Source organism: Propithecus coquereli, unplaced genomic scaffold, assembly GCF_000956105.1.
Source record: "Propithecus coquereli isolate 6110/MARCELLA unplaced genomic scaffold, Pcoq_1.0 Scaffold7, whole genome shotgun sequence".
Taxonomy (NCBI): domain Eukaryota; kingdom Metazoa; phylum Chordata; class Mammalia; order Primates; family Indriidae; genus Propithecus; species Propithecus coquereli.
In genome coordinates, this window is record NW_012153062.1 from 13,176,503 (window position 1) to 13,188,030 (window position 11,528).

Consider the following 11,528-nt stretch of genomic DNA (forward strand, 5'->3'; position numbering starts at 1 on the left):
ACACAGTTGACATTCAATAAATATCTGTTAAATTAAAGAATAATGGTTAAGTAAATCAGGTTATGCCAAGATGATGGAAAATTAAGCAATCAGAAAAAAACTGCACTTGCACTGTGTATTAATGTGGAAAAAGACACACGACAATGCTAACGTAAAAATCAGAATCCCTATGTTGTGATCAAAACTACATTGGTCTGGCTTTAGCAACATTTTTTTTTCTGATTCTTTTGTTTTCCCTTCCCTTAAATGTTGGGGTTCCCAAGTTTGTCCTTGGTCCTCTTGTCATTTTTATCTACCCTGTAGCTTCAAATACCATCTAGTTTATTTAGCATGTTGTCCAAACAACCGTCTTGGGCCCAGGGCTCTATCTGGAGCTTCTCACCCACATTTCCCCTGTTGTTTTGCATAAATTGCTATCAGTAGTTAGAATACAGTCTGGGAATAGTCATCTGCTCATCAGTCTCCTCCAATAAAATCGATAACTCTTACAGCAAAACAGTCCTATAATATATTAATAAGGATTCTGCCACCATTGAAGTTTACTCTAACTTTGCTCTGAGTCATATGGGTTTATTCTGAGTCAGTAATAAAAGACAATGATAAATAAATTAGTATGTACTGTGTGTCAAGTACCTCTAAGAACTTTATAATCCCAGCAGCCCTCGGAGGTAAGCATATCTCTATTACACAGATTAATTAATGAGAAAAAAAAGTTTATGATGAACAGTGACCAAAAAGTATGCAAACATTAAATTAGCTGTTAAAAGCGGTGGGGATTATAGGTGGTTTTCTTTTCAAAACTTTCTTTAATGTTGTAGTTAGGCTGTTTGTGTGTGACCAAAACAGCAATTTACAGCAATTTAAAAACTTGACTGGGCAAACACAGCAACAGGAAAATGTAGGGCAAGGTCTGGGAAAAAGGGAGGAATCCCAAGGTACCGGCAAGCCTAGACCGTACACCACTAAAGGGAGCAGTAAGGCGAGGGCCGGCAGTATGCATTGCCCGGCGGCGACGAGCCCCACCCACGGAAACGACTCCTTATTGGGAGATCAACCCAAGGCCATTTGCCCACCACCTGCGCAGGCGTGGATGGAGGTGACGCCCGCTGTGGGCGGAGCCTCCCGGAAAGGCTCCGGCCCAGGGGCGGGACGGGATTGGTCCGTGGACTGACACCAATTGGCTGCCGCAGGGATGAGGCGGGCTCTGCCGACGGACACTCCTCGCCGAGGGGCGGCACCTGCGCCTGAGCCTCTAACACAGGAAAGGAGCTGAGCTCTGAGCTCCGCGGCGCAACGTGTAGATTAGCAGCGCCGTCGGCGCCGGAGGTGGAGCCGGAAGCTCTACGGTTTGACCCTCGAGCCCCTCGGTTTTCGTAGGTGCTGTTGTCTTCCTCGCGACCCGCTCCGCCTCCTCTCCTTCTTCCCCCTTGCCCGGAGGCCGAAGCCTCCGGCCAGGGCTGGGCGGCGCAGCCAAGCTCCCGGACCCGGAAGAAGGGCCGTCTCCCGCCTCCACCATGGAGCCCACCGCGCCGTCGCTCACCGAGGAGGACCTAACTGAAGTGAAGAAGGATGTGAGTAGCGCGACCTTGCCCTGGCGCCGCTGAGGACCCCGGGCGGGCGGGGGCGGGCTGCAGCCCCGCAGGAGAGGAAAGCGGAAACCCGGCGTCCGAGTCTAGGGACGAGGAGGATCCTCTAGGCCAGAGGAGCGGAAGGTCCGGGCACGAGAGGACCGCGGCACGCCCTACCTCCGAGGGACTGGGGTGAAAGTGATTGTCCAGTGACCTTTCATCTATGTTTTAAATTTCTGAACGCAGGGCTTGGGTTTTTGAGACCTTGTCCAGCAGAGCGTTTCTTCGCAGTCAGCTTCTTACCCACCCTTCACCCCTTGTGATTTCCCCTCTATGCGCTTTTGGACCTACTTTCTTAGGGATAGGCAGCTCAGATTCATCCTTGAGACAGGCTGCTTAGGCTGCTGTCTCAGCCCAGAACAAAAGGATCCCAAGCGATGGAGCAAAAACGTGAAACTCGTTTGCAAAAGGGGTTGGGGGGAGCTCAGCAGCTGAAAGCACAACCTGGAATTCCCCTAGTAAGCAAACGCCCGCATATTTAAATGGGGCAGGGGGGAAATGAATGCATGTAGCTGAGAATTCATGTACAGGTAAACGCTGAAATTATGCAGTAGCTAAATTATGCTCTTCTGCTTGGATAGTGCAGAACTGCACAAACCTTAGTATTAATTTGTAAAGAATGACTTTGTTGAGGTATGACATTTCTTTTTCCTTTGCTTTTAGTTATTTGTTTTACTAAATGAGACCTATATGAGTACCACTGAAATACTTTATATTAATTCAAATTAAAAACAGAAACTCAACATAAAGTGTATTCTTAACACCACAGTACTTTTACAAAATCATCTTTGTGAACTGGACAGGACAACAACTTTTTAAATATTCATCTACTCCAAATCCCTTCCTTTTCCCTCCCCTGTAAGGTTTATTACACTGTACTGGTAATTACAACTGGTATGACTCACCAGCAGAAGGAAACTGGATATGACTGGGACTTAGTTTCCTCATTCAGTAGAGATTTATGGAGCACTTACTATGTGGAATGTACTGTCCTTGGGCCTGGAAGGATAAAAAAAAATGAAGATCTGGCCCCTGCTTTGCATTCTAGTTGAGATAAGACAGGAACATTGATAACTACTATAGAATAAATAAGTATTGTCTTATTTAAGATGAGAGCCAGTAAAACTTTGAACTTCAAGAGCCAGGCCTCTTATGTTCCAGATGCTGTGTCACACAATTTACAGTGTTCCTCCTTAATCTTTACAGCAACCTCTAACGGAGATAATTGCCATTCCCTGCCATTCCCGTTTTACAACTGATAAAACAGGATCTGAGAAATTACAGGTGGAAGGAAATAAGACCTGAACACATATACAGATGTGAAGAGTGGTTTGCAGGCTTTTACTTTTCTGTTGGTTCATTGATGTTATCCATCTTCAAGGTTTCATTTTACACCTATATCAGAAATTCATAACCTTGAAGAAACCGTAGATGGGTTTCAGAAGGTCTGTGAAAAAATTGCGTGCATGCTTTTTTCTTAAAGATTTTTCCATGATATTTTCAAAATGTTTTATGATCTTAGAAGTTTTAAAATTATCCACATATTTGGACGTCCTTCTCTCTGAGCTCTAGCCCCTTATTTCCAAATGTCTACTGGAAAGCTACTTTTATATCATATAGATTGCTTACCTTGTCAATCCTTCACCCAAAGCTGCCTGCTGCTCCTGCTGTATTCTCTGGCTTCGTGAATGGTGTGCCACCACCCATCCTCCTGGTAACTCCCACTTCTTCACTATCTCCTCCTACCCCCTTCCCCAACTAGTTATTTGTTTCATCTGTTTAGTTGGATTGAGTTCAATTTAATAAATATTGATAACATGTTACTGTCAGATTGATGCTGTAGATGGTTCTAAAAGTTCAAAAATTTAAAACTAAAACAATCCTAATTTGAAAATAGCTTGATTTCTTTGGGGGGGGAGGGAGGAGGAGACAGACATAAATGATAATTTAAATAACAAAATAAATACAATGAATTTTGCATTCATCCAAAACACTATCTACATGGTGCTCTGGTAAGTGCAGGATATACAGTGTTGAACAAAACATTCCTGATTCCTGCCTGCTTCAAACATAGGTCACTAGAGTTGAAAACAAATAAATGTATAATTACAAATTATGGTAAGTTCTGTGAAGGAGACAAATGGTGCTCAGATAATAAACAGGGACATCTGCTGGAGACAGGATGATCGGGGAGGTTACATTTAAACTGATTCCTGAAGGATATGACAACTGGGGGAAGAGCATTCTCGGCAGAATAGAATTTGCTAAGGACCTAAAACAGGCAAGACCTTGGTGACTTGGGGAAAATGGAAGCAGGCAGAGGGTAACCTGAATTGAAGTTAGGAAGGTGGGCAAGAGCCAGTTCATGAAAGGCCTTGTAGATGGTAGTAAAGTGTTTGGGGCTTTTTTTTTAACTCCCGAATGTAGTAGAGATTTGTTGAAGAATTATGTTACATTTTTTTAAAGATCCCTCTGCCTGTTCTGTGGGCTATGAGAATAAGAGTGAAAGCAGGAAAACCAGTGAGGAGACTCTTGGAATTCATACAGATGAAAAATGATGGTGATGTGAATCAGGGTGAAGGCAGTGGAGATGGATGGAGGAGGAGGATTCCAGATGTATTTTTGAAATAGAAATGACAGGACTTGGTGATGGATTGAATGTGGGAGTTGAGGAAGAGAATGGAATCGGATTAGGAAGTGGAAATGTCACGTAAGCAATGAGATGTGCCAAGTCAGAAGATTAGAAGAGAGATCTGCACTAGAAATGTAAGTGTAGGATTGAATGATTTCACATAGGAAGTTGACAGCTAGGAGAGAAAAGAGTTTTAAAACCTTTTAAAGAGAAGAGGGGTTTTTTGTTGTTTTTTTGAGACAGGGTCTCGCCATATCACCCAGGCTAGAGTGCAGTGGTGTTCATATTTCACTGCAACCTCAAACTCCTGGGCTCAAGCGATCCTCCTTCCTCAGCCTCCCCAGTAGCTGGGACTGCAGGCACATGCCATCGTACCCAGCTAATTTTTCTATTTTTTTGTAGAGACAAGGTCTCATTCTAGCTCAGACTGGTCTCAAATTCCTGGCCTCAAGCGATCGTCCAGCCTTGGCCTTCCAGAGTGCTAGGATTACAGGCGTAAGCCACCATGCCTGGCTAAAGAGAAGAGTTTTAAAAAGTGTTTCAGAAATTACAGCCACAGAGATCAGAAGAAAATGAGGAGAATGTGGTATTGATGTAAGACAAGAAGAGTGTTTCAGGGTAGGAATGGTCAACTATGTTCTTGCTGCTGAGAAGTCAAGTAGATGAAGACTGAAAATACTTGGTAATAAGGAGGTCATTGGTGACTTAGAAGAGTAGTGGGGCAGAATGGATATGTCTGGGAATGAATTGGGAGATGAAGTCCTGGTAAATAAAAAGGTGAAATGTGTACACAGGGTACTACAGGGACAGAGGAGTGTCATTCTCATTCTGGGGAGTGTTTAGGTAAAGCTTTCCAAAGGAGATGATCACTGACCTGAATCTTAAAGGATGAATAGGGAGGTAGGTAGGGTATGAGAAAAGAAAATAACACAAAGGTAACAACAAAGAAATGTGAAGTCACAGACAGCAATTTTAGATAGAGCATGAAGTTCCAGGACAGAGGTAGTGATAGTTTAAGCTGGAGAGGTAGGCAGGAGCTATATTACCAAGAACTTTGTCTGTTGTAATCAAAGTTATTATTTTTTGAGCACTTACTGTGTATCAGAGACTGTGCCAAATCTTCATATACACTATCTCATTTAGCCCTCCTAGTTGTCCTGTAAGTTAAGCTTTTAATCATTATTTTATCAGTAAGGAACCTGAAGCTTAGAGTGGTGAAGAAACTTGCTCCAGATATCAAAGAATATATGGCAGATTCAAGATTTAAACTGAGATTGGTCTAATTCTAAAGCCATGCTCTTAACTTCTCTACTATTCTGCCATAGTTGAGGAACTATATCCTTTGAGTCAGGAGAAGAACACAGTGTTCTAAATTTTTGAAAAATTGATGACATATAACACTTCAGATTTCCATTTTCTCTTGAAAAATTGGGAGATCTAATAGATGCATAACGGAGAAATTTGAGAAGGAGGAAAGAAGTAGTTAAGTATAGCTAGATTTGTGTTAATAGTCCGTGTGAAACATGATAAGGACTGATCTAGGGCATTGCTAACAAAAGACATGAAGTGAAGGGACAAACTAGATATAATAAGTGGTAGCTTGGCAGACTTGGTGGTGGGTGATCAGATGTGGCAAGTGAGTGAAAGAGGAAGAGTCAAAGATGACTACTTGGTTTATAGATGGGGTGGATGGATGATGGTACTCCCAAATGAGTTGAAAGTATCAAAGGAAAAGGAGAGGGGAAGAAAACTTGGTTTGGGGCATGTCGAATGTGAAATACCTTTGGATTGTCTAGAAAAAGTCTCAGTCACATAAATTTGGGAATCATCAGCATGTAGGTGGTAAAAATGACAACCAACGAGGTTTTAAATCTCCTGGGTCCTGGAAATAGAGTTAGTTGCTCACTCTGTGCTAACCCAGTAATTGACCTATAATCTTTTTTCTGGGCCATATCACATTGTCTTACAATTATTGTGTGTAATATGTATTCCCTAGCTAAACCGTAATCCCTTTGCGAATCATATTCATCTTTACATACTCAGTGCTCAGCACCTGGCAGATTAGGAATTGAGATATGTAAAATGTGTGTGAATAAGTGAATGAATGTGAGCACTGAGTAGCCCTAGAACCACGGGAACGCTTTACCTAGCTTACTCCCTGCCACCATACACTAGGTTACATCTAAGATCTTCCATTGCCTTTAGCTTTGCCATCGTTACCAACATGCATTGATCACTTACTGTGTTCCAGGCACTTTCTAAGCACTTTGCCTATATTAATTTATTTATTCTTCATAACAGCCAGATAAGGAAACAGGCACAGGGGAGTTAAGTAACTTATCCTCTGGGAGGATAATGTCCTCCTAGGACATCATATAAGGATATCATGTAAGGTAAAAGAAATGCAAATCAAATATGGTTCTGAAGTTTAAACATTTTAAAAGCAAAATTTATGACATTTTACATATTACATTACAACATTTACCTTATATGATATCCCAGAGGATAAGTTACTTAACTCCCTATCAAAATACAGTCACTGGCATCAAACCATTCATGTCATTTATTGAGACCAACATGGATTTTCTACTAATTAACCCCCTTAGGTACTTCTCAGGTCTAGGCTTGTTTTCTGTGGTCTCTTTTTTCTTCTTCAGTTTTTTCCAACATTCACTGTTCTTCAGGTTTTTCTCCCCACACAGCCTTCTATTTCCCTTCCACAAAGACGGATTCACTGAGTTAGAGCATTATCTTTCCAGCTGACCCTGAAGACAGATACATTTATGGGCCCTTTTAGTTCATGTGCCTTGTTTTGTTTTTTGTTTTTAACAGTTTTACTCTAGGGAGATGGAATAATAACTAACATGACAAAGTTATAAACTTTGAGGCCTCTCACTAAGTTATCCTCCCTGGTCCTGAATTCCTTGCTAAATGGTACCTAAAATACATAGTAGTAGTCTTTGTGTTTTCATCTTTCCTGAAGGTGGCCCTCAGCAGACCTCCCTATTTCCAAGGAACCAGGCCCCCTAGATTTAGCTGGCTCCTCCTCACAACAGCCTGGTCTTGCATTTTAGTTGTGAAGATTAGATCAGAGCAGTGAGGAATGTCTGGGCCTACTTGGATCTTCATCTTAACTAGCATGCATTTTAGAGGGCCTGAGCTCCTGACTTTAGAACATGGTCTCACACCAGATTTTTAACTAATAATCAGTCACCTATGTGATTTTCTTAGGTGTTACAAAATAACATTGAAGCATATTTTATTTTATGTCTTTTAGGCTTTAGAAAATTTGCGAGTGTACTTGTGTGAGAAAATCATAGCTGAGAGACATTTTGATCATCTGCGTGCAAAAAAAATACTCAGTAGAGAAGACACTGAAGAAATTTCTTGCCGAACGTCAAGTAGGAAAAGGGCTGGAAAATTGTTAGACTACTTACAAGAAAACCCCAAAGGACTAGACACCCTTGTTGAATCTATTCGGCGAGAAAAAACACAGAACTTCCTGATACAGAAGATTACAGATGAAGTGCTGAAACTTAGAAATATAAAACTAGAACATCTGAAAGGTAAGATGTCTTAGGTATTTAAGGGTTAATTCATATGTAACAATGCTTTTTAAAAATGCAAAACAAATGATAATTTTGCTTTTAAAATGTTTAAACTTCGGAACCATATTCGATTTGCATTTCTTTTACCTTATATGATGTCTTTACGTTGCAAAAGTGAAACATTCAGTATCTCATATTTATAGTCATTTAGCAGTACCATTTATAGAAAATTTACTGTCGTGAAATCCCTGTGTACACAAGGGTTTGTTTCTAAAGTAAGCAGAATGTAATAGTAATCTATTAAAAACTAACCTCTGAAAATACTGTACAGCACACATAAAGAACAGTATTTAAGCAAAGTATTTTAATCCAACTCTGCTAGCTTTTCTCCCACTAGTTGATCACAAAATGAAGTAGTTGGCATATGTTTATGGGAATCATGTTGCATAATATTCATGACTGTAAACACTAGAATCAGTCTGGCAAGGTGTGAGAGGCATGGGAACTGAGATCAATTAAGGGGATGGTGCATTTACCTCTCCCATTTCACCCTCACTCCAAAGCACACACTCACTGGAATGTTGTGTAGAATTGCCTACGCAATTTAAATCCCTACCCCTCCACTCGCTCTGTTTCCCTCTCTCTCCAGAACACGTAAGTTAAATGTGCATGTGATATAGTTCTGCTCCAGCTGCTCTAGGCATTGGGGAATACAGAAATGAGTAATTTAGGGCTCCTTAAGGAACTCACAGTCTGTAAGTCCTTGCTGGCACACATTAGAAGTTTCCCCATTTGAGCCATATATAAGAAAATAGTTTCTGTAGAATGGGACAGAAATACTGAATGTATTGTTAAGTTGAAAAACTAGTGGAAAAAAATGACATGTAAATGTACTTAATAGACTTTATAGATTTTTACCTAAAATTTGTCAACTCCAGAATTTCTGTGCCTATAGACAGAATATTTTCTAAGCTTAACAGAAAGAGAAATTGTATTAGTGTTTATTCCTTCAATCCAATGGATAATTGTTAGCTATTCCCTTTGGATATGATAAAATTCTTTGATAATGTCTTAGTTCATTTTCTATAGCAAAGCCTGAGACTTGGCAATTTATAAGGAAAAGAAATTTATTTTCATAGTTCTGGAGGCTAGGAAGTCCAGGAGCATGATTCTAGCATCTGGCAAGGGTCATCTCGAGGCAGAGGGCAAGAGTGAGCAAGACGGAGGGAAGGGGTAGAGCTCCTGAGATAAAGGCATTAATGCATTCGTGAGGGCAGAGCCCTGATGACCCAATCGCATCCCAAAGGTCCCACTTCTTAAAACCCCCAGGATAGCAACCAGGTTTCCAACATGTGAACTTTTGGGGGGCACATTCAAACCATAGTAGATAAGAACAACCACTGTCATTTGAATGAACTATTAGGTTGAGAACCAGGGCATTATCTATTCAATTATAGTTCTCGCTTTCCCACAAAGTAGTCCTGGAATGTTGGGCATGACTTAACTGTTCTGTGCCTCTGTTTTTTCATCTCTAACAGTGAGAGACTATCTCAGATGATCTATATAATCTTTCAGTTCTAACATCCTATGATTCAAGCATCAGTAATTGCCAGTAAACAACTCATAGAATTTTAGCACATGCCCTGTTTAAATTTTGTTTTTAATTGGCTAATATTTTTGTACCAGAATGCTAAAGAATATTTATTAGTTGTGAAAGGTATTTTTTATTTTAGAAGCTGCTTTGTTTTTTCCCGGTTTTTCAGTGGTTAAGTATGTAAGTATACCGTATTTTAAATGTGAATTATAGCATGACATTTAACTTCCTCAAGACGATTTCCTTATCTAGAAAATGCAAATAATAATATACTTCATGGTTGTGGGGGAAGCAGGTGAGATTTGAAGTGGATTATGACAGAATTTATAAATTTCCATTATAGGACTGAAATGTAGCAGCTGTGAGCCTTTTCCAGATGGAGCCACAAACAACCTCTCTAGATCAAATTCAGATGAGAGTAATTTCTCTGAAAAACTGAGAGCATCCACTGTCATATATCATCCAGAAGGAGAATCCAGCACGGCCCCCTTTTTTTCTACTGATTCTTCTCTGAATTTGCCTATTCTAGAAGTAGGCAGAACTGAAAATACCCTCTTTTCTTCAACTACGCTTCCTAGACCTGGGGACCCCGGGGCTCCTCCCTTGCCACCAGAGCTGCAGTTAGAAGAAGAGGGAACTTGCGGAAACTCTAGTGAGATGTTTCTTCCCTTAAGATCACGTGCTCTTTCACCGCAATGACGGTTTGCTGCCTTTTAATTTTTTTAATAATGACAAGAAATGTTTGAAAGGCTATGAATCTTTTTATAAAATTGCTGTAATGATTTATTTACATTTAATACATGTCTTTTAAAGTACAATGTAAGCACACTTTGTAAATAGAATTTTTAGAACAAAAGAAGCATACTTTTAACGTAGCTAAATGTAAATCATGTGAATCGTGTACTTTTCAGTATTTTCCATTTTTCTTATTTTAGGTGTTTCTGTGTTTTCAAATATTTTATATTTTAAGACTAATTTTAATAGGGAATATTTCTCTATTTGAGAATAGACTCTTTAGGCTGGGAATAATGTTTCTTCTCAGTGTAGTTGTGCTAGAAATTTTCACAGTCTAATAGTCCTTTCCAACCATTCAGCAGCACGTTTTCAGCATTAAGCTGTTCCTGTTCACTAGTAAATCACTGATGGGAAAACTGCCAATATACAGAAAAAAATCTCTTTCCCACTCCATTGGTCTTTTAGGCACTTACAGGGTCTCCTTCTGATTCTGGAGTTTGAGCCACCTAAGACCTCAATTTGCCAAAATTCATTTCTTATTAACCTTACTAATTAATACTACTTTTTTAGAGTTTTCACATTCTTTGCTTTATCATTTTCATTCTTGAAGAAAAATATCTTGGGATAAACCTCAATTATGACATGTAATTTGGTGGGGTTTAAAAAAATATTTTCTCTGTACTTTTTATTCTTTTTTAATGAGAACCACTATACAGTTAAAAATAACTAGAACAAATTGATTTTGGGGTAGGTGACAATTCTATTTTTAATACTATTTGTAATAAGTGAGCCATTAGCTAGATTTTGTTTTTTTGTTGTATAATAAAATTTGACGAATTTTACACATTTATAAATCTTATGCTCTCGTTTTCATTTAAATTAAAATTCTGTTTCCTGACATCTGTCTCCTATATATTTCTGTTATTAATTGCAAAAAAGCAGAGATGGAGCAATAACTTTTTTAAATGTAGTGCTATGTCTTGGAGTTTTTAAAATGTAGTGCTATGTTTTGGAGTTTCAAAATTTTCAATAAGAAACATCTAGAACACTTTTTTTATGTGTACCAATATTTATAGAAAACATTTCTTCAAGTTGTGAGATGAAGTTGCATTTCTGGATGGACTGATGAATTTATCAATCATGAAGAAGCCTGGCATATTGGCTTTTAAAAAATTTTTAAAGATTGGATGATTTTTGTAGTACAAGCATCTTCTAAGGATTGTGGAGAAACTTATTTCACCTCCAGCATGTAGCGTAAAAGAATAGTGGCATTACATTTAAAGAAGTTGCTTTAGTCCGGGCACAGTGGCTCACGCCTGTAATCCTAGCACTCTGGGAGGCCGAGGTGGGCGGATTGTTTGAGCTCAGGAGTTTGAAACCAGCCTGAGCAA

At 39.6% G+C, this 11,528-nt stretch overlaps 1 protein-coding gene across 1 annotated transcript; it reads left to right on the forward strand.

Moving 5' to 3' along the window:
* The first annotated feature begins 1,232 nt into the window (after window positions 1-1,232).
* Window positions 1,233-10,564, forward strand: BCL10 (B-cell CLL/lymphoma 10). Its single transcript, XM_012661193.1, has 3 exons — window positions 1,233-1,571; window positions 7,538-7,826; window positions 9,746-10,564. The coding sequence occupies exons 1-3, from the start codon at window positions 1,515-1,517 to the stop codon at window positions 10,099-10,101; spliced, it is 702 nt and encodes a 233-aa protein (XP_012516647.1). The 5' UTR covers window positions 1,233-1,514; the 3' UTR covers window positions 10,102-10,564.
* Window positions 10,565-11,528: the final 964 nt, after the last annotated feature.